This window comes from Bufo bufo, chromosome 2 (assembly GCF_905171765.1).
Source record: "Bufo bufo chromosome 2, aBufBuf1.1, whole genome shotgun sequence".
In the NCBI taxonomy this organism is placed as follows: domain Eukaryota; kingdom Metazoa; phylum Chordata; class Amphibia; order Anura; family Bufonidae; genus Bufo; species Bufo bufo.
In genome coordinates, this window is record NC_053390.1 from 825036797 (window position 1) to 825064734 (window position 27938).

Sequence of the window (27938 nt, forward strand, 5' to 3'; positions counted from 1 at the left end):
GGGACAGTGATATTATATTTAACCATGTACTTTAATGTATTTTCTATGTGCTTTTGTGTATATTGTTCCCCTGTGACATGCATAGCAGGCCTATGAGGGTGTAGTTAGGCATCCTAGACACTAGAGGGAGATAGGGAGCCCCTAGTATAAATGTTCAGACCCAGACAGGGAGGAGTCAGTCTGTAGTCAGGAGTCTGTGGACACAGAAGTGAGAGGGCATCTTAGCCAGAGATATGCTGAGGGCCTCCTCCTGACATGCAGCTAGATAGTCCTGGCTGCTAGTTGCTACCAGGAGGCTAGTGAAGAATGATAGCCTGCCTGTTGATAAAGTGAGCCACAGTTAGCTCAGAAGAGTCACCCCTTGAGAAGAGTTTGCCTCCTGGGAGAAACCTGCAGACACCCTGAAGCCAAGCAAGGCCAGTACAACCAGCTCAGATAAGTAAGCTGATGGGCAGAGGTACTATAAAGTGAGAGCAAGGGTCAATACTGGAGGAAGATTAACTACCAAGGATTAAAGCCGGCATTTAGGCATCCGGGCCTTGGGATACAGCCAGCTAGAATAGCTGTGGAGATAGTGCAGCCTGGTCTGTGAAGCATTAATTGTATACCCTCCAAGTATCTTGCAAGATTATACCTGCCATTATTGAATGTAAGCCTGCTTGTGGAACATATGCTAAAAGGGACTGCATCATTACCAACTGTATGTACAAAGTTTGGACTGTTTTAAGTAAAGCAACGTTTGGTTCATCATACCATCTGTGTACCTCAATTACTGCTCCTATAAATCGGTGTGCCACCGTTACAGGCACTGGCATCACGATCCTTAAAGGGACCTTGCCCTAGGCACTCAAAATACCTGTAACATCCAGGGCACCTCATCCACCATCAGGCCTGGTCCCTACATACAGAGTGTGCCCCAGAGGAACTTGTGTCTACCTCTCCTTCACTGCCGCATGCCTGCCCAGGGTTCTCCAATACAGTGAGTAACCCTCGATTGCCCATAACCGTGACCTCACAATCGCAATACCCTGCAGGTCTGGCGTGCTGCATAAATTGGCGTCACGAACAGGATGCGATCATTTCTGCGCCATTGTGGAATATAAAAACTGTGTTATATACCCATAAAGTGACTAAGCCCGACTTGTTTATTTGAAATTGCTGGGCCGAAGGACTGTAAAATTTGCGGTGTGAAGAACTGTATATTGCACGGACTGTTTGCCGTTTATTTAAGCCACCGCTTGCTGTCAGTGAATAGACAGCGTTTTTGCTTAAAGATGGCCGCTTAACCTGCTTGGATTTAACTGCTGCGTCATCTTCATATCTTCTTGGCGGTAAAAATTGGTGCCTTCTGCTGAAAAGTGCGGGAAAGGCTATATGTCCGCGCCACCGCCCTGTCTGGACATTTGCATGTCTGCTAACATGGACTCCGCCTCCACTATGCTAGAGTACCTGGGGGGGCGGCCTCCAGGAGCAATGGGAGGATCTGACTACAATTATTGGTGCCGCCCTATCGCTCTCCAGAGAAGGATCGAGCATGTTGACCAGTGAAGACTGCGCTGCAGGGATGTCGGCACCTGGCGATTTAAAAATGAATCCTACTGATATGGAGCAAGAGGACGCTCCACCGGCCTACTCTCTGGGATCGGAGAAACCCACCTGCCCGCCACCAAGGACGCAGCCCGAGACCTACTATGGCTCATGGAGAGACTTTTACCAGCCCTCGTTTAAATGGTCGGCGTTGATGGCGGAGATACGGGAGGCCGCAATAAAGAAGAAAAGAAGACGACTAAAACTAAGATTTACTTCGAGGAACTGGCAAAGTAAGCGCCACACTGACAACCAACCCCACCTGGAAAGGAGAAAGGGGCTGGTAGTGGTCTTTGGCAAGGCGTGAGGCTTCGGCTTCCTTAAGGACTACACTACCGGCAGGGATCTTTATGTTAACCGGAGGTCCGTCAAGCGGATCTACCTCCCGGAGCACATGCACAACCTCCGCGAGGGAGAGGAGGTGGAGTTTACCCCTGCCGAGGACCTGCGAGGCCCCTACACCACTGCTGTGACCCATCCCAAGAAGAGACCGGAGGACTGGGAAGAAGAAGAAGACTACTCTGGCTGCGAGCGCAAACCTGAGCGCTCTCTAGAACCGGCCCATAACGCTTTTCAGGAGCGAGGCTCCTTCATCGGCCCTAATGTCTTCTGGCAACCTGCTGCCCCGCCGGGAGAAGACTCTAATAGAGTTAGAAAACTTGTAGCAATTCTATGCTACCCTGGATAACATCCGAAAAGGGAAAAGACCCAACGCCTCACCTGAAACTACAGCGGCTGCGCCGGATGTGCCAACTACTCCACCTGTGCCGACAGCGTCATCGGAAGACAGCGACGCTGAGCCCGAGAGACGGGATGACCAGATTGTCCGACTAGAGGAACAGCTGCGAGGCCTGCGCCGGCTTGCTACCGCCAGGATCCGGACTCCACCGAAGAAGGAGGAAAGGAGACTCCAGTACTCGGACATCGCTGGGTCTGAGGTAAGGGTACCTGTCCCTGCCAGTCGGCCACCTATAGTGTCTGCAGCTGCAGTAAGGCCCCCAAGGCGGCCCTCTTATGCCGTGCACCGCCGTGTAGAAGCGGTCACCCCTGAACCCACAGAACCGCTTGCAACAGCGGTACCCAGACCAGTGCAGCAGCCCACGATTATTATGCCTGGACCGATGCGGTCACCAACTGTAATTACCCCTAGGCCTATGGGGCCAATACTAATTAGGGGTCCTTTATGCTGCAGTTGCCCCCCAAGACCGTTTTGTGGGCCCATCCGTCTGTCGAATCCCAATACAGGCCCAATTTGCAAATGGAACCAGAGAATACCACTGTTATGCCAAGTGGATTTGACATGCCCCTGTGAGTAGGCCTGCCAGGCCACTACGTGATTACTTTTTGCCAAGGGACCCTATCAAAGTGGATTAACCCTTTCAGGACAGGAGTCCTTTGTTTTGGCCCATGTTTGCTGCTGCTAGTTTCCCACGGCTCAGTGGTAGTGGTCAGCCACTGAAAATACCAAAGGCATCAAGGCCATATTGTTAACAGGATTTCCTGCCTGCTTCCAGAACTAAAAAGCCAAGTTGTGCTCATTCTTGTTTGCACCTTTAACCCTTTTTAACCCCCTTTTTAGGTTGATTAAGGGACATTGCATTTTAAATAATGTGGATTACTTTTATGTGCTGTGACTTTTATTATGCAACTTAAATTCCAAGGAAATGCGCCCAGGGATAGACTCTAATGCACATGAGCCTCTGAGATCTTTCTACTTTAAGGAAATGCACCCAGAGATGGACTCCAATGGATGTGAGCCTCTTAGATTCTGTTCTTCTGCACTATATTCATGGTTGGAGGGTAACTATATTTAACACTTGCATTAACTAATCACAAGAAGGAAACCTGGGCACGGACTCATTTATATACCTTGAGCCTCCAAGAATTGTTATTTGATGTTTGCATTTTCTATGGACTACTGTGTTTTATTAAGGACAATTGCACTTCAATTTTATTATGGACTATCCTGGTATTTCTTGATACGCTGCACCAGGTCAGCGCCCCCTGTTCCCTTATACTATCCTGAGAGAAGAGAGCGACGCCCCTTTTCACCGTACTTGCTCCTAAGCCAGCAGAACTGCCTGATATATATATATATGTATTTGCAAATGTAGATGTATGTTCCTGCTTTGCATTATTTTTGTCTTCCAGATGCAGTCTCCAGCTGGGCAGGGCCCCTTTATGTTGCGCCGAGGACGGGCAACGTTGTAGCATGGGGGTATTTAGTGTCTCACTAGGTAGGGGTGGGCACTACACAAGGGTCAATTGGGTCACGTGTTACTCCTACTCCTAAGGGACAGTTATATTATATTTAACCATGTACTTTAATGTATTTTCTATGTGCTTTTGTGTATATTGTTCCCCTGTGACATGCATAGCAGGCCGATGACGGTGTAGTTAGGCATCCTAGACACTAGAGGGAGATAGGGAGCCCCTAGTATAAATGTTCAGACCCAGACAGGGAGGAGTCAGTCTGTAGTCAGGAGTCTGTGGACACAGAAGTGAGAGGGCATCTTAGCCAGAGATATGCTGAGGGCCTCCTCCTGACATGCAGCTAGATAGTCCTGGCTGCTAGTTGCTACCAGGAGGCTAGTGAAGAATGATAGCCTGCCTGTTGATAAAGTGAGCCACAGTTAGCTCAGAAGAGTCACCCCATGAGAAGAGTTTGCCTCCTGGGAGAAACCTGCAGACACCCTCAAGCCAAGCAAGGCCAGTACAACCAGCTCAGATAAGTAAGCTGATGGGCAGAGGTACTATAAAGTGAGAGCAAGGGTCAATACTGGAGGAAGATTTATCTACCAAGGATTAAAGCCAGCATTTAGGCATCCGGGCCTTGGGATACAGCCAGCCAGAATAGCTGTGGAGATAGTGCAGCCTGGTCTGTGAAGCATTAATTGTATACCCTCCAAGTATCTTGCAAGATTATACCTGCCATTATTGAATGTAAGCCTGCTTGTGGAACATATGCTAAAAGGGACTGCATCATTACCAACTGTATGTACAAAGTTTGGACTGTTTTTAGTAAAGCAACGTTTGGTTCATCATACCATCTGTGTACCTCAATTACTGCTCCTATAAATCGGTGTGCCACCGTTACAGGCACTGGGGTCACGATCCTTAAAGGGACCTTGCCCCAGGCACTCAAAATACCTGTAACATCCAGGGCACCTCATCCACCATCAGGCCTGGTCCCTACATACAGAGTGTGCCCCTGAGGAACTTGTGTCTACCTCTCCTTCACTGCCGCATGCCTGCCCAGGGTTCTCCAATACAGTGAGTAACCCTCGATTGCCCATAACCGTGACCTCACAATCGCAATACCCTGCAGGTCTGGCGTGCTGCACAACTTTTTACCTGTGGAACTGACCAAAAGACTGTAAATAGTTAACCTGTTCAGTAAAGAGAAGTTTTGGTTCACTGCAACGTGTGTTCCTCACTTATTACTGCAAGAAATCAGTGTGCCACCGTTACCGGCACTGGCGTCACAAACTTTAAGGGATCTTGCCACAGGCACACTAAACCTACAACACCCAGGGCACCTCACCTACCACCTGGCCTGGTCCCTATACACACAGAGTGCCCCAGAGGATCCATGTGCCAACCTCTCCATCACTGCTGTACACTTGCCCAGGGTCTTCTATAAACTGTGAGTACCAAGAGCAACCCTCGTTTTGCCTATTAACCGTGACCTCACATTCGCTCACCCTGCAGGGCTGCGTACTGCACTAGGCGCAGGATAGGGTTGGGTGCCGACGTTACCAAAATTATCCCCGGAGACATTGAGGTCTGCCAATTCAGGACCCGGCGGCAAGTCCTCCACGTCCCCCACCATCACCCCTACCGCTGGCCCTTCGGTCTCAGGTTCCAAGGGTTCTGGTCTCCCCCCTGAGCCGGGCCACTCTGCTAGGGTTACCTTTGTCTCATGGGTATTAGTCACTCTCATAGCAGGCTACAGTGCCGGGAAGCCCTGGAAGTCTCTCCCTATTATAAGTTCGTAGTGTAAATTTGGGGCAATTTCCACTTTGTGAGTCCATCTGCCAGCCCCTGTGGTTAGAGATACCAGGGCGGTGGGATAGTCTTTTAAGCCTCCATGGATGCACATGACCCGAACTTTTCGGCCAGTATACTCCGCTAACCGTACCAGGGGAGCCCTTACTACGGACACCAGACTCCCTGAGTCTAGCAGAGCCTCCGCTGGAGTGTCTCCTACCTCCACCTGGCACAGGTGGTTTAGAGTTTTTGGGGTACCTGCTGCACACAGCTTCATGGCATATAGCGACTGATGAAGGCCATAGTTAGTATCCTTGGGTTCCACCTGATGGGGACAGTCAGCTCTTACATGGCCCAGCTCTTGACACTGTCAGCAGACTATAGGAGCCGGGTCCGTAGAGGGTACACCCCGGGTGGGTTTGGTTGGTCGCCGGGTCTGGGATGGAGATTTATGGGGTTTGACTGCCCCCCTCCCAAAAGAACCCCCTGTAACAGTCTTAGAAGCCTCATAATGCTCCACCAGATCCACCATTTCTAGGGAGTTGCCAGGAGACACCTGGCCGATCCAGTGCTGGAGAGGGGGTGGCAGAGCCCTCCAGAACATATCGGCCAGTAGTCTATCCAGCATAGCCGTGGGACTCAGCACATCAGGCTGTAGCCACTTTTGCAAGAGGTAGAGTAAGTCATAATGCTGGCTCAGCCAGCTTAAACCCCCACTGATGCACACACTGGGCCTGGAGCAACACATTCACCCCCAGTCTTGCCAAAATCTCACCCTTTACTTTTTGGCAGTCGGCCGCTTGATCGTCCGGCAAGTCGAAATACACCCGCTGGGAATCAGATGCCAGGATTGGAGTGACGACCTCAGCCAACTGGTCACGGGGTAGCTTTTCCCTGATGGCCACTTTCTCGTACATCGCCAGGTAGGTTTCGATGTCGTCTGCGTGGGTCATCTTAGGAATTGCGGCACGGACGGCTTTCCGGGCATCGTGGACGCCCGGGGTTGCTCCTGCTGTCTGCAAAGCCATCACGTGTTGTAGCAGCAACTGGTTAGTCTCCTGCTGCTGCTTATTAGCCTCGCGTTGCTGCAGGTTGGTCTCTCACTGCTGCAGATTAGCCTCCATGAGGACATTCACAACAGCCTCCATTTTGTCGTGGGGCACGGGTTGAAATACAGCTGGTTTAATGTACGACATACAACCGTGCCTGAAAAATGCATAAACCAAAAATATTGGCATTCACGCCAGCCTCACTGCTCTTGCCCGCATCCTCCACCAATTGTGGGGTTTCGCTCTGGTAGATAGGGTAAGCGGGCGCAGTACAGAGGCAGAATAGAAGTACTTAACTCAAAACGTCAGTGTTTATTCACAATTGAGACAATTGCACAAAACAGCACGTAACTTTGTAGTCTTGGTTTTAATTCACATACAATGGAAAGTTCATATAACACAAGTCACCTTGCTGACATTTCTGCCTCCAGTAGTCCACAGCAGGCTTTAGGGGGCCTGTTTTCCCAGCGTGTGGCTCTCAGCCTCCAGCACGGCACAAAGCTTTAGATGCCCAAAAACAGAGACATCTCTGCTGAGCCCAGCTGCCTATTTAAGGACAGCCAGGTGCTGTCAAAACCCGGACCGGCACTTAGACTCCAGTCCGGTATTTGACCTCACCTGGTTGGAAACCAGCACAGCCGAACATGCTGGGAGGAAAATACCTGCCTTGCCAGACACAACCCCTCACTGTGTCACACTGTATACAGTAAGCTCCTGAGCTCCCCTTGGTGGTTGCCGCAAGAAGCAAAATTCTATGCTTTTTCTATGCAGGAAATTTGAAGATCTGTATCAGAAACATAGAGGAGTGACCACTATAAAGATACAAAAAGTAATGAACCAGCACAGACTTTTAAACCTTTAAAATTATGTAATGTTTCAAGTCTAAGATTTACTCCTTTATACAAAACCCCTTTAAGTCCAGGGCATGATAATGACTCTGTTGGGTGACTTTGGGCTTACTCATCTATAGACATGTACCTGCACACCAGGGTAGTCCCCGGACCATGCTGCATGACACATTGTGGACTCCTGACTGGATGTCATAAACATGGATCTGCATGGCCTGTATATACTGTGTATATACTCCCCCTTCTTATCTGAGGGTTCCTTCTGGGTCTTTCCAACCACATGATAGATTTATTTAGTAGATTAGACTACGAGCCCCAAAGGGGCTTACACTCAGTGCTATAGATGCTGCACTGACTGATATAAGTGGAATATTTTAATTAATATGGGGGGGGGGGGTCTCCCCATTTGGGCCCCTTCTGTTACCCAATGCACCAACAGATCTATCAAGACCTGCTTCATACTGAGGAGTTTATGTTCAGTCAGCAAACACTAGCTGTGTCCTTATTCAGTGTCACCCATCATAGATGAAGGTCAGTGCACCAAGGATTAGCATGTACTGAAGATCAATCTGCAAGGAAAGGACAAAGGCTTCAACAACTAGACAGACTGTCCTCACACTGCACAGTACCACTTCTCCTGTATACCGGGTGTAATCCTCAGTATCTGCTCTTATTCTGTATATATATACACTGCACAGTACCACTTCTCCTGTATACTGGGTGTAATCCTCAGTATCTGCTCTTATTCTGTATATATATACACTGCACAGTACCACTTCTCCTGTATACTGGGTGTAATCCTCAGTATCTGCTCTTATTCTGTATATATATACACTGCACAGTACCACTTCTCCTGTATACTGGGTGTAATTCTCAGTATCTGCTCTTATTCTGTATATATATACACTGCACAGTACCACTTCTCCTGTATATACTGGGTGTAATCCTCAGTATCTGCTCTTATTCTGTATATATACACTGCACAGTACCACTTCTCCTGTATACTGGGTGTAATCCTCAGTATCTGCTCTTATTCTGTATATATACACTGCACAGTACCACTTCTCCTGTATACCGGGTGTAACCCTCAGTATCTGCTCTTATTCTGTATATATACACTGCACAGTACCACTTCTCCTGTCCTGTATACTGGGTGTAATCCTCAGTATCTGCTCTTATTCTGTATATATATACACTGCACAGTACCACTTCTCCTGTATACCGGGTGTAATCCTCAGTATCTGCTCTTATTCTGTATATATACACTGCACAGTACCACTTCTCCTGTCCTGTATACTGGGTGTAATCCTCAGTATCTGCTCTTATTCTGTATATATATACACTGCACAGTACCACTTCTCCTGTATACCGGGTGTAATCCTCAGTATCTGCTCTTATTCTGTATATATATACACTGCACAGTACCACTTCTCCTGTCCTGTATACTGGGTGTAATCCTCAGTATCTGCTCTTATTCTGTATATATACACTGCACAGTACCACTTCTCCTGTATACTGGGTGTAATCCTCAGTATCTGCTCTTATTCTGTATATATATACACTGCACAGTACCACTTCTCCTGTCCTGTATACCGGGTGTAATCCTCAGTGTGCAGGAGTCAGTGGACGGGTGTGGTCGTGTTTGGAGGAGCTCCTGCTGATTGTGCAGCCACTTCCAGGGATTTTTCCACCTTTCCCAGCCCAGGCCCTGCCTCTCTCTCCCCAGGGAGCTGGTAGGGTCCTGGGCCATGAAGCGACTGAAGACCCAGGATCTTGCTTCCCGGGGTAGGCCGGCGGGAGGTAGGGGAGGTGAGCTACCGGCCTCAGTTCCATCTTCCGCCTCGGGGGTCAGAAGATCCAGCAGGAGTCGTGGTGCAGCGGCCCCTGCAGCCCCCGGAGGTGAAGCCGTGTCCATCGCCGGCAGTTCCAGGAGGGCGGACAGTAGCCCTCAAAGAGGTAGGCGGAGTGCTCCTGGGGATGGGACGGTTCCGATTGAGGCTGACTGGGGCAACATGAAGCACCGGGAACTAATCGCCGTTTACAGCTCCCGGATCACGGCCTACCTCCGGGAGTACGAGGAAGCGAATAGGACCCTCAAGATGGTGAGGGAGAACCTAAAGCTTGAGAGGGGGAAGGTGGACAAAGCAGCCAGAAAAAACAGGCCAGAAATATCAAGAAATATAAAAGTCTTAAAAGAAGTGATTAAAGAGCTGCAGGAAAGAATGGGGGCCATTCTGGATAACAGTGGTCCCTTTAAGGAAAAACTCATGAATGATCAAAGGTTTAATGAAATGGCTGGAAACCAAAAACAGCAAGAAGATGACTCCTCTAGTGAGGAGGAAGAGTCGGACATGGGGGGGCAACCTGCGGAAACTGGCATCACCGCAGAGCAGGTATGCCTGCCCTCCACTAGTTCTGACGAGGAAGGCGAGTACAGTGAGAACAGCGGAGTTGGGGGGCAGCTTATGGCCGAAATACGCCACCTGGAGTCCCCCAAAATTCGTGAGGACATTTGCTTTGGTGATGAATTACCCGAAGATGAGCCGATGGGAAAGAAGAGAAAGGCAAAGACATTAAAGCCAGAGGTGAGGTATGTGTATGTGACCCACCCTGCGTGCCCTGGGCCAGCTGAAAAGCCAGCTCAGGGCATGAGCCCCACCATCCTCCCTGGCCCGGTCTCTGCTGTGGGATCGGTGCGTAGGAGTGGGGAGACAGACGTGGCAGAGATGGTGCAGGACGCCGTCCCTGTTTGCGGTAACAGGGGCGGTGTGGAGAAGCAGGAGGGGCCAGACAGGAAGGCTCCCGGGGCGGGCGGCGAGGGGGACATGGTTGGTGGTCGGATGGCTCCGCCCGCCTTTGCTGGGGCACTGGACAAGTGCCAGGTGGAGGTGCGGCGGGGCGGTGTGGCTGCCACTGCCCCCCTTGCAGAGGTCGTTGCCGGGATCCCTGTTCTGGGGTCTGCCTCCTCTGCCCCGGTCTGCTTTGCCGCTCCCGTGCGCCCTGCAGTCCCCCCTGTCGGTTTTGGCATGGCGGTGGGGGACGGGGGGCTGGGGGTGGTGGAGATGGCTGTGGGTGGGGGGGGTGCGGCCGCGGGTACAGTGGTGTCCCGATCCGGAGTTGCAGGGGGAGGGTGCGAGGTGGCTGCCTCCGCCCCTCCCAGGTTGTATGCCCAAATCCCTGCCGGGGTTCCGGTCTCCTCTGCCCCGGTCTGCTCCGCTTCAGTCCCTTCCGCTGGTATTGTCGTGGCGGCGGGGAGTGGAGGCGCAGTGGGAGTGGTCAGGGGTGGAGCGGGTGGGGCTTCGGATATCCACAAAGGAACCCAAAGCAGTGTGTCTGTAGGCAGAGAGGGAGGGGGCGGTCCTGATGCGAGTGTGGTGCGCACCGCCCCTCCCTCCTGCACTGTCTGTCAAGTGGATAAGGCCGGCGTGGCTGGGACCAGTGGTTCTACAGCCCGCCGGCCCGAAAAATCAGGAAAGACTGTTAAAAATGTGTCCAGCAAGGAAATGCTGGACAAAACAAATAATGTGACCTCGGTCCCCTCTGGCCCAGCAGTGTGTGTGGGGGGAGGGGAGAGTGCGGTAGTGGCCACTGAAGAAGTGGTCACTTGTGTAAATGCAGTTTCTGTTAGTGGTGTTGCCCTGGGCCCTGATGGAGGGGTGAATGTTGGAGGTCGGCCGCCCACTGTCGGTGCGCCTCATGTAGCCCCTTCAGAGGGGTCTGGAGTGGCACCTGCTGTAGATAGGTCTGGGGGGGGTGGGGGTGGGCCCGGTCCGGCTGCCCCTCCTGCGTCGGTTACGCCTGGCAGAAGTTATGCCGGTGTGGTTGCCGGCGCAGTGGGGGAGGGGAGTGGTCCCCATTGTCCTCCCCATTACCAATGTCTGGTGACGGTAACTTGCAGCGGCAACTTCTAGAGGCTCTTAGGAGAGGGGAGTTTTCCATTACAGTAGGGGGGCAGCAGGTGGATCTATCCTTCTGGATAGACAGGCATGGCCTGCGTGCCTTCCGAGAGCAAGGCGGGGGCGAGACCACCTGGTACTCACCCACAACCGGCCCCGGGTCAACCAGGCGGAATGTTGTCTGTCTGAAGTGGAGAGGCAATGAAGCGTGCCCTACTAGGAAGATGGTGGAAGAGCTTCTCTTTCGGATGGGCATCAGGGCATGTGACATCTTTGCCCTGATACATCCGTATGGCACCCGGGAGTTTGATGTCAGTTTTGCCCGGCCAGAGGGTCTTGAACTTTTTTGGTCTGGGTATGAACTGGCAAAAGACCAGCCGGACTGGCAGGGTTTTTTTGTGCAAGCGATAACCCGCCAGAATGAGGTCAAGAAGGTGACCGTTCTCACCCGTAACGAGTCACTTTCTTGTGTTGACATCTTGACCTGGTTGAGCAGGTACGGGGACGTCCAGGGTCTTCCTAGCAAGAACCTGGATGAGTTTGGCATCTGGTCGGGTGCCTGGACGTTTCAGATTAAGTTGAAACATTCAGGGGGGTCGGTTTCCCACATACCATCATCTGCTTTCCTTGGTCGGGATAGGATCATGGTGTTCTACAGGGGGCAGCCTAAGCTGTGTTACAAGTGCGGCAGCCCTTCGCACTTCAGCGCCAGCTGCCAAGTGCAGAGGTGCGCGTTGTGCGGGGGTGAAGGCCATCTAGCTGCATCTTGTGGGCAGATTAGATGCAACCTGTGTGGTGAGCTAGGGCACCCGTTCAGTCGTTGCCCTCGCTCTATCGCCAACGTGGCTCGTGCACGCGCGGAGGCGAGCCGGGAGGCCCTCCCAGGAGAATGCCTCTCCTAGAGCTGAGACCCTGGGGGATATCGAGGGGAATGAGGAACTCAGGAGACTAGACCGTTCCGAGGTGACTCTGTCCTCTTGCTACGAGAGTGCAACAGAGGGGAGTGAGACAGAGTCTAAAAGAATAAGAAGGAAACGTCTGACCAAAAAAAGATCTAGCCCGACTAGAGTGCCTGTGGAAGGCAAAGCCAGCTCCCCCCTGGACCTCTCTAATCCTGACTCTCTTCCCCTGGATCTTTCCAACCGGTACCTCACCTTGGATGAGATCTCCGCCTCCTCTTCTTCCGGGGAGGAGGTTCAAGGTGGGTGGCCGGAGGGGCAAGAGAAGGAGCCTCTGGAAGGGCCCGCGCCTCCCTCCGGTGAGGATGCAAGGTCCTCGGGAGGTGGGGCGTGTCCAGACACTGGGAATGGGAATGACAAGGGTGGTGCGAAGGGGGAGGCGGTGGTGACTAATGAGATGGACACCACTGTCTCTCTCAAAAGAGATCGTGCCACCTTAGGGGGTAGCCCCAAGAGGGGTAAGAAGAAGAACAAGAAGGGGAAGGGAAGGAAGAAGGCCGTCTAACTTAATCACTCTGTATGGCGGCACTCACTCCGTTGGCGCTGGCGACCATTAATGTCGCCAGTATTAAATCAGATGCGGCTAGGTTTGCAGCCTTTGATTTTCTCAGCCGGGTTGAAGCTGACATTTTATTTTTGCAAGAGACCAGGCTGCCAGATTTGGCGGCTGTGTATAAAGCAAAAAAGGAGTGGAGGTGTGGTCCATCATATTGGTCTCTTTCGGCTGAGCCGTATAGCGGAGTCGCGGTTCTTTTTACCGCACCAGTAGAAAGCCGACGAGTGATTGAGTTAGAAATGGGGAGGTGTTTGATTCTAGATGTCCTCATGAAGGGTCAAGAGCTTCGCCTGATAAACATCTATGGTCCCCAAACCAGGTGGGATCGGAAGCGTCTCTTTATGAGGATCAAACCTTTCCTTTTTACGAGTCGGCAGGTGGTCTTTGGCGGGGACTTTAATACAGTCACAAGGTCCCAAGACCGGGGAGGCGCCAGAAACCGGCTGGCTTATGATAGTGTATCCCTGAATAGCATAGCTAGCGAGGCTCGCCTGGTGGATGTCCACATTAGGCACACCCCAGGCCACGGTGGTTTCACTTATTATAGAGGTAGTCAGATTAGAATAGACAGGTTTTATTTAAAGGAGGAGACTACCTTTTCACCTTTAGAGGTGGTAGAGGTGGAATTCTCCGATCACTGTATGATTATGTTCTCTTTGAATGTTGCAGAATCCCCCCAAATGGGAAGAGGCTATTGGAAGCTAAATTCGGCCCTCCTGGAGGAAGCAGAGGTGAGACAATCCTTTAAGGACTTCCTTCAGAGTCAGGTAGAGTTGCTGGATCTTTGTGACACTAAGTCTGAGTGGTGGGAGATATTCAAAGATCGGGTGGCAAAATTCTTCCGCCAGTTCTCGAGCCTCAGGTCCCCGGACAGGTACCGCTTGTATCAGGGTCTGAGGAGGAAACTCGAACAACTGGTCTCGACTGGAGGTAGCCGAGAGGATATCTCCAGGGTGAAATCTTTGCTTAAGAGGTGCCAGTACGATAGGCACACATCTTTGGTTTTTGAGAGGGATTTCGGGAAGTACCGCTCGCCCGACCCTTACAGAAACTGTAAGATGTCAGTGAAAAGTAAGTTGCTGACGGGACTGGTCGATGGTACGGGATCTCTGGATAGGTCCAGATCAGGGATCTTGGAAATCGTCAAGTCCTTCTACTCGTGCCTCTTGAGGAAGAAGGATCTGAATCGGGACAGGATTTTGGCTTTCCTGGCTGAAACCATCCCTGAGTCAAGAGTAGACCTCTCTCTTGGCGTTTTGATAGAAGAAATAGGAGAAGAGAAAGTCAGCCTGGCGATCGAAGGGCTTGCCCTAAAGAAGTCGCCAGGCCCGGATGGCTTAACATCCGAGTTTTATAAGACCTTTAAGGACTCCTTGGTTCCCCTCTTGACTAAGGTATTCAATGAGTGCCTTTCCTCGGGTGCTCTGCCGAAGTCAATGAGGAGGTCAGCTCTGATCCTTATATCAAAGGGTAAAGATCCGAGCCGTATTGAGAATTGGCGTCCCATAGCGCTTCTCAATACGGACAGAAAGATCCTGGCCAAGATACTGTTTAAACGGTTGGTGCAGTTTGCACCCCGGCTCCTTTCGGAGACCCAACATTGCTCAGTTCCAGGCCGAAGCACGTTTAGTGCTGTGCTCGGTATCCGAGAGGCAGTGGAGCAGAGTAGGGCGGGTAGCTGGAAGGGGTACATGCTGGCTTTAGATCAGGCAAAGGCTTTTGATCGGGTTAACCACGAATACCTCTGGGCAGTCCTTCTGAAATATGGCCTGCCGGGAGGGTTTGTCGATTGGCTAAAGATCTTGTATGCAGGGGCAGAGAGTTTCCCGCTGGTGAACGGTTGGTCTGGCAGCCCTTTTGAGGTCGGGTCTGGAGTCCGCCAGGGTTGTCCATTGAGCCCGCTCTTATACGTGTTTGCGATTGATCCTTTTATTAGGAGGATTGATCGGGGACCGTTAGCGGGAGTCAGGATGAGTCTGGAGGAGCCAGAAGCCACTCTGAGGGTGGTGGCGTATGCCGATGACGTCACTGTTTTCGTGTCCTCGGGAGGGGAGGCGGAATACGTGATGTCGGAGGTAGAACGCTACTCGGAAGTCTCCGGGTCCATGATTAACAGGGATAAGTGTGAGAGTCTCTGGCTGGGAGGGGGTGATCCATCTTTCGGTCTCCCGGACACCCTCCCAGAGCCCCAGTCGTCAGCCAAAGTCCTAGGCGTTCAATTCGGCCATGGGGATTATCCCACCCAAAATTGGGACAGCAGGCTCACGATCGCCGCTCAGAAGGTTGACCAGTGGAAGGGTTGGTCTTTGACCCTCAGGGAAAGGGTGAACCTGATCAAGACTTACCTTCTCCCTTTGCTTATCTATTTGGCCAGTGTATGTGTCTTGCCAGAACCTCTCTGGACTCGGGTTTACAGTCTGTTCTTTCAACTGTTATGGGGGAATAGGCTGAACCTAGTCAAGAGAGAGGTGACATACCGTACGAGGAGATTAGGGGGGTTGGGTATGGTCAACCCAGTGGTGTTCCTTGTGAACACCTTTGTTAAGATCAACCTGGCAAACCTCTGGAAAGAGAGGGCTCCTCCGTGGGTAGTCTCTTGCAGGGGTTGATTTCGGCCTTTCTTCCAGGAGTGGGAGACAGGAGGGCAAGTGAAGGATTTGCGTACACCTCACGGATATCTTCCGGCTTATGTCACCCCGATTCTGAAGGTGATCCTCCAGTGGGGTTTGGGAGTGAGGGAAATCAAGACCCAGTCAAGGAGATCCCTTGACGAGAGGGTCTTGTTGACCCGCTTCTGGAAGCCGCTGGCCCCTAAGGATTGCCCAAGCCGGGATCTAGACAAGGGGTTACAGTTGTTAAATTCGGCAAGGATCCCCTTGAAGTTTTGGGACTTGGCTTGGCGCTGCTTTCACGGGAAGCTGTATGTAAGGGACAACTTGAAGTACAGGAACTCTGATGAAAGGGGTTGTCCCCGGGAGGAGTGTGGCGACATACTGGAAAGTATGGAGCACTTCCTGCTTCAGTGTCCCTTTAATACAGAGGTATACAAACGGGTGGGTGCATCCATTGGCTGGCCTAGGCTAGCCAACCTCTCCTATGCGGAATGGGCTTATGGAGCATTCAAAGGTTTGGGAGGAAGGGACCCATGCACAGCTTTTATAGTTAGCATAGTGATCAGGTACTTCACATGGAACGCACAGTGTTTAGTTTCAACCCAGCAGAAAGTCCTCCCTGTGGAAGAGGTGTGTAGGAACATTCTAGGTGACCTGGCGAAGGTTCGCTCTCTTGAGTGCGAGAAGGTGGGTACGGATGGGGTCTCTTACCTCTGGAGAGGCTTCACCCTTGATGTGCCTTAGCCTCAGTAGCACTTTTCCTGGTGTTGGGCTGAGGCTTTCACATTAGGTTTTTGTTTTGTATTTAAGATGAGTTTTTGAAGAAAGGTTTGCAAATGACTGAACTTGGGCCTTCGGGTGGATTTTAATATTGGTTTGTATAGATTGATATGGTTGTTATAAGATGTATATATTGTATGATAGGGTAAGTGGGGTGTAGTTAGGTTGGGTGGGATGGGGTGGGGGGGTTCATATTTTTGTGTGGGGAGGCCTGCATCCAGCCCTGGACTATGCGGACATAGGAGGACATGAGACGAGGGGCTGGGTGTGGGTGGTGGTGGAAGGGCTGGCCTCATGGAGGGACAAGAGGCGGAGGTTGGCCCTGGGTGAAGGTGATGGGATAGATAGATTGGTAGGGATAGTATAGGTTTTCTCATAAATGTGTGTGTGTGTGTGTATAAAAATAAAAAAAAATATTAAAAAAAATATAATAATAATATAAAAAAAAATAAAAAAATAATAAAAAAATATATATATAAAAAAAAATTGTTATTTGATATTTCTATTATGATTATTTAATTTGTGTTGATTATTTATTGTGATAAGTTGTAATTTATTTTCGGTTATAAACTATTTGTATAAATTTGTATATAGTCAGGGTTCAGCCGGATCGGATGTTTAGGTTAGGCTAGGTTTCTTTTTCTCTTTTCATTTTCTCTATTTAGTAGGTATGAATGAGATAGTATGCATGTAGCTGGGCCAGTAGGGTAAGTGTATATACTTTATACCTTGTTTTATATCTTGTTTGGAAATTTTATGGCAAAGTTTTTGTATTTTTGTATAAAATTAAAAGAGTTCCTCAGTATCTGCTCTTATTGTCACGAGGGTGTCAAGAGCCACGTCTGACTCCGTTATACCCGGGGTCAGGAAGTCGCAGCGGGTGGCTGCGCGCTCTATGTATAAAGACAGTGCTGTTTCTTTATGGTAGCTTTCTGGGTTTGCCTTGCAACCCTTTTGGCTCACTCAGGGATCCGTAGCTTCTCCTCCTCAGCTGTTTCTTGTCCAGCACTCCCAACCTCCTTATATTCCCATCTCCCACTTCTCTGGTTGCCAGATATAGAGCTTCCTGCCTGGACTTCTATACTGACCCACTGGAGCTGTGTAGCTGTGTTCCCTGGTTGTTGTTCCAGAACGTTACCCTCCGGATCCCTGTTGGGCCTTAGTGGTCTGCTGTTGTCGCCCACCTGGGATTATATGTTTGTCTGTATTGTCTGTCCTCTCCTTGGTGTTTTTCTCTTAGTGTCAGTGGTGCGGACTAGCGATCCCACCGCCCCGTTCACTACTCAGGGTTAATCTTAGGGAAAGCCAGGGTTTAGGCACGTGATCGGCGTACGGGTGAGGAACCCGTCTAGGGACGTCAGGGCAGTCAGGTGCCAGCCGCAAGGGGAGTTAGGGGTCACCACCTTTCCCTCTCCCTTGGGCAGTGCCTTCCCATTTCCCTCCCTTTGCGTGACGCCGGTCATTACATTATATCTGGCCCTTATTTTGTGTAGGTAAAAAAACAAAAAAAAACAAAAACAAAACCTTTTTCTTTCTACCTACTTAGAATCCAGTATGGATCCAATTGCTGCTTTGTCAAAGCAACTTCAAGGCCTGTCTTTGGAGGTGGCAGGATTGAAGGCGTCGGTCCTCCAGCAACAGCAGCAATTACAACTGACCGCAAGCCCAGCGGTTGCTACTGGTAACCAAGTTGTTGCGGAACCCGAGGTCCCTCTCCCTGACAGATTTTCTGGGGGAAGGGACAAGTTTTTGACATTCCGTGAGGCCTGTAAATTATATTTTAAACTGCGCCCTTACTCCTCTGGTAATGAAGAACAGCGGGTGGGGGTTGTTATTTCCCTGCTGAAGGGGGACCCGCAGTCCTGGGCGTTCTCTTTACCCACTGATTCCCAGGCTCTTCGGTCAGTGGATGAGTTTTTCGGGGCCTTGGGTCTCATATATGATGACCCTGACCGAGTTGCACTGGCTGAATCAAGATTACGGAGACTCTTACAAGGAGAGCGGCCAGTAGAGGAGTATTGCTCAGAGTTCCGTAGGTGGGCTACGGATACCCAATGGAACGACCCGGCTCTCAGGAGTCAGTTCTGCTCTCGGTTATCCGAAAGGGTTAAGGATGCGCTTGCGCTGTATGAGACCCCCTTTTCCCTGGATGCTGTTATGTCCCTTTCTATCCGAATAGATAGACGTCTTAGAAACAGATTGAAAAATCCGGAGCAATTGGTAACCCCTCCCAAGCAGCAGTTAGTCTGTACGGACTTAGACGAGCCTATGCAGCTAGGAGGAACTACTCGTCAGGTCCGTCCTCCTGAGGCTCGCCGTAGGCGTGGGGTTTGTTTTTTCTGTGGGGAGAGGGGTCATTTTATTAATGTCTGTCCTTCCTTCCTCAAAAACAAAAGACCGTCGGAAAACTACTAACCCCAGGCTGTGTGGAGGATGTCAGCCGGGGGGTATACGTTTCCTCCATACGAAGCAATTTGTGTTGCCAGCGGTTGTTGTTTTTGGCGTTAAGACGGAGACTATTTCTCTTTTTCTAGACAGTGGAGCAGGAGTAAATTTGATAGATGCCCATTTTGCCCACACTATGGGTTTGTCTCTCTGTACGCTACAGAGACCTATTCCCATATTCGCTATTGATTCTGCCCCTCTGTCTCAGAGAAACCTCACTCACATTGTCCATAACTTACACCTTCGGGTAGGGGACCACCATAACGAGTGGCTTTCATGTTATGTTCTGGAGGGGCTTCCCACTCCGGTGGTGTTGGGTCTTCCCTGGTTGGTAGCGCACAATCCAGTGGTGGATTGGCAGGCCAGGGAGATATTGGAGTGGAGTGAGCAGTGCAGAGAAAATTGCTTAAATAGCAATTGCTTAGTCGCTTCCATAGCTACTCTATCTACATTTGTTTCGGACTTTGAGGACGCTTTTTCTGAAAAGGGTTGTCAGAAGTTACCACCTCACCGTCCTTATGATTGCCCGGTTAACCTGATTCCCGGTGCAAAATTACCCAAGACCAGGTTATATAATCTTTCGGGTCCGGAGAGACAAGCCATGAAAGATTATATCTCAGAGAGCTTGGCTAAGGGACACATCAGACCCTCTTCTTCACCCATGGCTGCAGGGTTTTTCTTCGTTAAAAAGAAAGATGGGGGGCCTGCGTCCTTGCCTAGATTTCCGCAAATTTAACCGGATAACCATCCGAGACCCATACCCTCTTCCTCTCATTCCTGACCTGTTTAACCAGATTGCGGGTGCTAGGTGGTTCTCCAAACTTGATCTTAGGGGGGCCTACAATCTGATTCGTATCAAGGAAGGGGATGAGTGGAAGACAGCCTTTAACACCCCTGAGGGGCATTATGAAAATCTAGTCATGCCTTTCGGTCTGACCAATGCTCCTGCTGTCTTCCAACATATATGTGTCCCTCCCATATATATGTCTTCCAAAATATGGGAGGTAAATATAAATGCATCAAATAAAAGAAAAAAGTATCCCACGGCGCAAGATCACCCAATGGTTGGAGTAATAACGATTCTTGTTTATTTAGGCAAGTGGTACAATGCGTTTCGGGGTTTAACCCCTTCTTCAGGTACAATTGTCTTGCAAGACAATTGTACCTGAAGAAGGGGTTAAACCCCGAAACGCGTTGTACCACTTGCCTAAATAAACAAGAATCGTTATTACTCCAACCATTGGGTGATCTTGCGCCGTGGGATACTTTTTTCTTTTATTTGAACTACTGGCTTTCTGCGGGATTCCAGGCATCCCTGAACAGGAGCATCCATCCCGGGCTGCATACCATCCATTGCAAGGAGCTTATGGCAATTCGATATATGTCCTCATTAGAGTTGTGCCTAAACTAGCACAACTCCATCAGGTGAGCCTCCCCAGCGGAGATACCTATTTTATTTATCTTTTAACGTTATTACCCTATGGTGCGCCATTCTTTTTTGTTCTCTAGTGGAACGACGCCTGTTTCCGATAAATATAAATGCATGGCTGATAAGAGACGGTCGCCAGGTCCGGACCTAGGAGTGAATGACTATGTGTGGTTGTCTACTAGGAATATTAAATTAAAGGTTCCCTCTTGGAAACTGGGTCCTAGGTTTATTGGTCCTTACAAAATAGTAGCCATCATCAACCCCGTGGCTTTTCGCCTGGAGCTACCTCAGACTTTTAAAATTCATAACGTCTTCCATAAATCGTTACTCAAAAAGTATGTTCCACCTCTAGAACCATCACCGCTGCCACCTCCTCCTGTTGTTGTGGATGGTAATCTAAAGTTTCAAATATCCAAAATTGTTGATTCTTGTCGGGTCCGCCGTTCTCTTCAATATCTGGTGCATTGGAGAGGTTACGGTCCCGAGGAAAGAATGTGGGTTCCTGCGTCTGAGGTAAACGCCGACAGGTTAGTTCGGGCTTTTCATGCCTCTCATCCTGAGAGACCTAGTCCTGAGTGTCCGGAGGCCCCTCGTAGAGAGGGGGGTACTGTCACGAGGGTGTCAAGAGCCACGCCTGACTCCGTTATACCCAGGGTCAGGAAGTCGCAGCGGGTGGCTGCGCGTTCGATGTACAAAGACAGTGCTGTTTCGTAATGGTAGCTTTCTGGGTTTGCCTTGCAATCCTTTTTGGCTCACTCAGGGATCCGTAGCTTCTTCTCCTCAGCTGTTTCTTGTCCAGCACTCCCAACCTCCTTATATTCCCATCTCCCACTTCTCTGGTTGCCAGATATAGAGCTTCCTGCCTGGACTTCTATACTGACCCACTGGAGCTGAGTAGCTGCGTTCTCTGGTTGTTGTTCCAGAACGTTACCCTCCGGATCCCTGTTGGGCCTTTGTGGTCTGCGGTTGTCGCCCACCTGGGATTATATGTTTGTCTGTATTGTCTGTCTTCTCCCTAGTGTTTCCCTCTTACTGTCAGTGGTGCGGACAAGTGATCCCACCGCCCCGTTCACTACATAGGGCTCATCTTAGGGAAAGCCAGGGTTTAGGCACGTGATCGGCGTACGGGTGAGGAACCCGTCTAGGGACGTCAGGGCAGTCAGGTGCCAGCCGCAAGGTGAGTTAGGGGTCACCACCTTTCCCTCTCCCTTGGACAGGGCCTTCCCATTTCCCTCCCTTTGCGTGACACCGGTCATTACACTTATTCTGTATATATATACACTGCACAGTACCACTTCTCCTATATACTGGGTGTAATTCTCAGTATCTGCTCTTATTCTGTATATATGGACACTGCACAGTACCACTTCTCCTGTATACCGGGTGTAATCCTCAGTATCTGCTCTTATTCTGTATATATGGGCACTGCACAGTGGCACTTCTCCTGTATACTGGGTGTAATCCTCAGTATCTGCTCTTATTCTGTATATATGGGCACTGCACAGTGGCACTATAGGCGGTATGACACACTGGTGGAGGTACTACATGTAGACGACCAGTTGCCCATGTAATAAATACTGTCATCACAGGGGGCGGGGATGAAATGTGTCTGTCGCTCCTCATGGTGCTGAGGGAGTGACTGCTGTTAGGGGAGGGTGTAATAAGGTGCGTGCGGCTTCCCGTGTTTTTGTCCAATCAGGAGCCTTGGAGGTTTCATTGGCAGTTGTCTGGGGTGCTGATGAATTTGAGGGTGGTCACAGAAGTGACAGGGGCCACGGCGACTATTGGAGTAAGATAAGCCTAAATTCAATTTGTGTTATTGTCTTGCACAGGGCAGCATATGAATAGGCTCACATAACAGTATAGGGGCGGTATTACAGATATATATACAGTACAGACCAAAAGTTTGGACACACCTTCTCATTCAAAGAGTTTTCTTTATTTTCATGACTATGAAGGCATCAAAACTATGAATTAACACATGTGGAATTATATACATAACAAACAAGTGTGAAACAACTGAAAATATGTCATATTCTAGGTTCTTCAAAGTAGCCACCTTTTGCTTTGATTACTGCTTTGCACACTCTTGGCATTCTCTTGATGAGCTTCAAGAGGTAGTCCCCTGAAATGGTCTTCCAACAGTCTTGAAGGAGTTCCCAGAGATGCTTAGCACTTGTTGGCCCTTTTGCCTTCACTCTGCGGTCCAGCTCACTCCAAACCATCTCAATTGGGTTCAGGTCCGGTGACTGTGGAGGCCAGGTCATCTGGCGCAGCACCCCATCACTCTCCTTCATGGTCAAATAGCCCTTACTTTCAAAGTTTTCCCAATTTTTCGGCTGACTGACTGACCTTCATTTCTTAAAGTAATGATGGCCACTCGTTTTTCTTTACTTAGCTGCTTTTTTCTTGCTATAATACAAATTCTAACAGTCCATTCAGTAGGACTATCAGCTGTGTATCCACCTGACTTCTCCTCAACGCAACTGATGGTCCCAACCCCATTTATAAGGCAAGAAATCCCACTTATTAAACCTGACAGGGCACACCTGTGAAGTGAAAACCATTTCAGGGGACTACCTCTTGAAGCTCATCAAGAGAATGCCAAGAGTGTGCAAAGCAGTAATCAAAGCCAGAGGTGGCTACTTTGAAGAACCTAGAATATGACATATTTTCAGTTGTTTCACACTTGTTTGTTATGCATATAATTCCACATGTGTTAATTCATAGTTTTGATGCCTTCAGTGTGAATCTACAATTTTCATAGTCATGAAAATAAAGAAAACTCTTTGAATGAGAAGGTGTGTCCAAACTTTTGGTCTGTACTGTATATATATACACTGCTCAAAAAAAATAAAGGGAACACCTAAACAACACAATGTAACTCCAAGTCAATCACACTTCTGTGAAATCAAACTGTCCACTTAGGAAGCAACACTGAGTGACAATCAATTTCACATGCTGTTGTGCAAATGCGATAGACAACAGGTGGAAATTATAGGCAATTAGCAAGACACCCCCAATAAAGGAGTGGTTCTGCAGGTGGTGATCACAGACCACTTCTCAGTTCCTATGCTTCCTGGCTGATGTTTTGGTCACTTTTGAATGCTGGCGGTGCTTTCACTCTAGTGGTAGCATGAGACGGAGTCTACAACCCACACAAGTGGCTCAGGTAGTGCAGCTTATCCAGGATGGCACATCAATGCGAGCTGTGGCAAGAAGGTTTGCTGTGTCTGTCAGCGTAGTGTCCAGAGCATGGAGGCGCTACCAGGAGACAGGCCAGTACATCAGGAGACGTGGAGGAGGCCGTAGGAGGGCAACAACCCAGCAGCAGGACCGCTACCTCCGCCTTTGTGCAAGGAGGAACAGGAGGAGCACTGCCAGAGCCCTGCAAAATGACCTCCAGCAGGCCACAAATGTGCATGTGTCTGCTCAAACGGTCAGAAACAGACTCCATGAGGGTGATATGAGGGCCCGACGTCCACAGGTGGGGGTTGTGCTTACAGCCCAACACTGTGCAGGACGTTTGGCATTTGCCAGAGAACACCAAGATTGGCAAATTCGCCACTGGCGCCCAGTGCTCTTCACAGATGAAAGCAGGTTCACACTGAGCACATGTGACAGACGTGACAGAGTCTGGAGACGCCGTGGAGAACGTTCTGCTGCCTGCAACATCCTCCAGCATGACCGGTTTGGCATTGGGTCAGTAATGGTGTGGGGTGGCATTTCTTTGGAGGGCCGCACAGCCCTCCATATGCTCGCCAGAGGTAGCCTGACTGCCATTAGGTACCGAGATGAGATCCTCAGACCCCTTGTGAGACCATATGCTGGTACGGTTGGCCCTGGGTTCCTCCTAATGCAAGACAATGCTAGACCTCATGTGGCTGGAGTGTGTCAGCAGTTCCTGCAAGACGAAGGCATTGATGCTATGGACTGGCCCGTCCGTTCCCCAGACCTGAATCCAATTGAGCACATCTGGGACATCATGTCTCGCTCTATCCACCAACGTCACGTTGCACCACAGACTGTCCAGGAGTTGGGAGATGCTTTAGTCCAGGTCTGGGAGGAGATCCCTCAGGAGACCGTCCGCCACCTCATCAGGAGCATGCACAGGCGTTGTAGGGAGGTCATACAGGCACGTGGAGGCCACACACACTACTGAGCCTCATTCTGACTTGTTTTAAGGACATTACATCAAAGTTGGATCAGCCTGTAGTGTGTTTTTCCACTTTAATTTTGAGGGTGACTCCAAATCCAGACCTCCATGGGTTGAAAAATTTGATTTCCATTTTATTGAATTTTTGTGTGATTTTGTTGTCAGCACATTCAACTATGTAAAGAACAAAGTATTTCAGAAGAATATTTAATTAATTCAGATCTAGGATGTGTTATTTTTGTGTTTATTTTTTTGAGCAGTGTATATATATATAACATGGATTTATAATACAGCAGTGTGCACGAGGCCGTACAGTATGAGGTATAGGCCCACATAACAGTATAGGGGCGGTATTAGTGATACTAGGGTTACATGTTGGGGAGGTGCAGTGACTGGGGTGCAGGGAGGGGGAGGTGCATTGACTGGGGTGCAGGGAGGGGGAGGTGCATTGACTGGGGTGCAGCGAGGGGAGGTGCAGTGACTGGGGTGCAGGGAGGGGGAGGTGCATTGACTGGGGTGCAGGGAGGGGGAGGTGCATTGACTGGGGTGCAGCGAGGGGAGGTGCAGTGGCTGGGGTACAAAAGGGGAGGTTCAGTGACTGGGGTGCAGGGAGGGGAGGTGCAGTGACTGGGGTGCATGCAGAGGAGGTGCAGCGATTAGGGTGCAGGTGCAGTGACTGGGGGTACAAGGGGGCGGTGCAGTGACTGGGGGTACAAGGGGGAGGTGCAGTGACTGGGGGTACAAGGGGGAGGTGCAGTGACTGGGGGTACAAGGGGGAGGTGTAGTGACTGGGGGTACAAGGGGGAGGTGTAGTGACTGGGGGTACAAGGGGGAGGTGCAGTGACAGGGGGTACAAGGGGGAGGTGCAGTGACTGGGGGTACAAGGGGGAGGTGCAGTGACAAGGAAACAGTGAGGGGGAGGTGCAGTGACTGGGGGTACAAGGGGAGGTGCAGTGACTGGGGGTACAGGAGGGGGAGGTGCAGTGACTGGGGGTACAAGGGGGAGGTGCAGTGACAGGGGGTACAAGGGGGAGGTGCAGTGACTGGGGGTACAAGGGGGAGGTGCAGTGACAAGGAAACAGTGAGGGGGAGGTGCAGTGACTGGGGGTACAAGGGGAGGTGCAGTGACTGGGGGTACAGGAGGGGGAGGTGCAGTGACTGGGGTACAGGAGGGGGAGGTGCAGTGACGGGTGCAGCAGTAATGAGCAGCCCCTCCTGCAGTGAGCTGTGGCCGGCACTGCAGAGCACCCTCCTCTGCTGCAGATCTCCTCCCCTCCCCCTCCCTCTCTCCTCCTCCTCTTCTTCTGAGCAGCAGACACACAACAAAGTTTTGCAGTAGGAGCTGCAGGACCCGCCTGCTGTGCCCCCGGACCCCGCCAGACCGGCGCAATGTGCTGCAACTGAGAGGTGAGCCCCGCCGGCAGGGTGCTGGTGCCGCCTGCGATAAGTGCTGCATCATTCAGAGCACTGGGGGTAGGTGGTGGGGCTCCGCTATACACACAGTGCACTGGGGGTAGGTGGTGGGGCTCCGCCATACACACAGAGCACTGGGGTTAGGTGGTGGGGCTCCGCTATACACACAGTGCACTGGGGGTAGGTGGTGGGGCTCCGCTATACACACAGTGCACTGGGGGTAGGTGGTGGGGCTCCGCTATACACACAGTGCACTGGGGGTAGGTGGTGGGGCTCCGCTATACACACAGTGCACTGGGGGTAGGTGGTGGGGCTCCGCTATACACACAGAGCACTGGGGGTAGGTGGTGGGGCTCCGCTATACACACAGAGCACTGGGGGTAGGTGGTGGGGCTCCGCTATACACACAGAGCACTGGGGTTAGGTGGTGGGGCTCCGCTATACACACAGTGCACTGGGGGTAGGTGGTGGGGCTCCGCTATACACACAGTGCACTGGGGGTAGGTGGTGGGGCTCCGCTATACACACAGAGCACTGGGGGTAGGTGGTGGGGCTCCGCTATACACACAGTGCACTGGGGGTAGGTGGTGGGGCTCCGCTATACACACAGTGCACTGGGGGTAGGTGGTGGGGCTCCGCTATACACACAGTGCACTGGGGGTAGGTGGTGGGGCTCCGCTATACACACAGTGCACTGGGGGTAGGTGGTGGGGCTCCGCTATACACACAGTGCACTGGGGGTAGGTGGTGGGGCTCCGCTATACACACAGTGCACTGGGGGTAGGTGGTGGGGCTCCGCTATACACACAGTGCACTGGGGGTAGGTGGTGGGGCTCCGCTATACACACAGTGCACTGGGGGTAGGTGGTGGGGCTCCGCTATACACACAGTGCACTGGGGGTAGGTGGTGGGCCTCCGCTATACACACAGTGCACTGGGGGTAGGTACTGAGGCTCTTGCAGTAGTGGACATGGGGGGTGGAATCTGGTCATATGTGAAACCTTACCTAACTGACCATAAACTAGAAGAAAATGGTGGTCCTTTTGCCCCATGGACGTTCCAAGGTGGACTTGCCTCCCAGTGGACTTCACATGTTAGTAATATTGTCCCATGTGCCATTCATTGTGGGCTTGTGGACCTTACACACAGACATGTCTCCATAGTGCACTGTGACATGGAGTAACCAAGTAATCTTGCGTAACTTGTGGAGCGATTTTTGAGGTAAGTCGACATGGTCATCTTGTATGGTTTACCTTAGCCCTCTCTTGTTTCAGGTACATCTGGTTCCAGGACTCGCTTACACCCATCCTCCAGATGTTTCTACGACCCGAACCCGAATTGGGTTGGCTCCCCACCCATGTGCAAGTCACTATCCTGCAAGCCCGAGGGCTGCGTGCTAAGGGGAAGCATGGCACCAGTGATGCCTACACCTTGATCCAGGTTGGACGTGAGAAGTACAGCACCTCAGTAGTAGAGAAGACCACGGGATCTCCAGAATGGAAGGAGGAATGTTCCTTCGAGCTTTCCCCTGGAGCCATGGAAAGAGGGGAGAACTGCGAGCTTCAGCTTATAGTGATGCATCGAGCCCTCATTGGTATGGACCAGTTCCTGGGGAAGGTCAGCCTTCCTCTACAGGAGGTGTACCAGGAGGGCCGCTCGCAGAGGAACCAGTAAGTAGCCATTCATCATTGGCGCTCATTTCAGGCGGTATCAACCAGCATCTCTGCCCCTTATAACTCTATCAGGCTACAAGTAACCTCGGCCACCACTTCTGAGGGACGAATGTTCCTCATAGTGACTCCAACATGGTGGTTTACTGCCATCCTGTGGTCCATAGTCCTTTCTAGAGGCAGAGTTCAGGTGTGAAGCTGGTCCACGAAACTCAACCGATTTGTGGCAAAATAAAGGGGGCGGAAGTCCTGTCGCTGTATCGGCAAAACCAACCACCACCATGTTGGTCTTTGTAACAGTCAAGAACATTGTGGTCATCTCTGGTCTGGTGACCCTCAGAAGAGCTGTTGCCAAGCCCCATCTACCTTGGTGACATCACTAGAACCAAGCGATTATGATGTGTCTGTAGGAGTCATCTAACCTACATGATACTAGTTACCTGACAACATTTGTCTCAAAATCCAACGGCCTTATGAGGGACAACCTCATTTCTTATCACTCCCATCTGGCCAATATGTCCACTGTCTATAAGAACACCCCCATCTGC

General features: G+C 50.8%; 1 protein-coding gene across 4 annotated transcripts in view; it reads left to right on the forward strand.

Moving 5' to 3' along the window:
- Window positions 1-9383: 9383 nt before the first annotated feature.
- The window catches only part of RAB11FIP5 (RAB11 family interacting protein 5), a 60041-nt gene continuing 41486 nt past the window's right edge, over window positions 9384-27938 (forward strand). For 3 of the 4 annotated variants that reach the window (XM_040419341.1, XM_040419343.1, XM_040419344.1), the window contains exons 1-2: window positions 25597-25714; window positions 26995-27390. In XM_040419341.1, the coding sequence (XP_040275275.1) occupies window positions 27035-27390 (356 nt within the window). In that variant the 5' untranslated portion in view covers window positions 25597-25714; window positions 26995-27034. Of the gene's footprint in view, window positions 9431-25596; window positions 25715-26994; window positions 27391-27938 lie in introns of those variants that run through there. The other variant, XM_040419342.1, reaches the window with a different exon arrangement.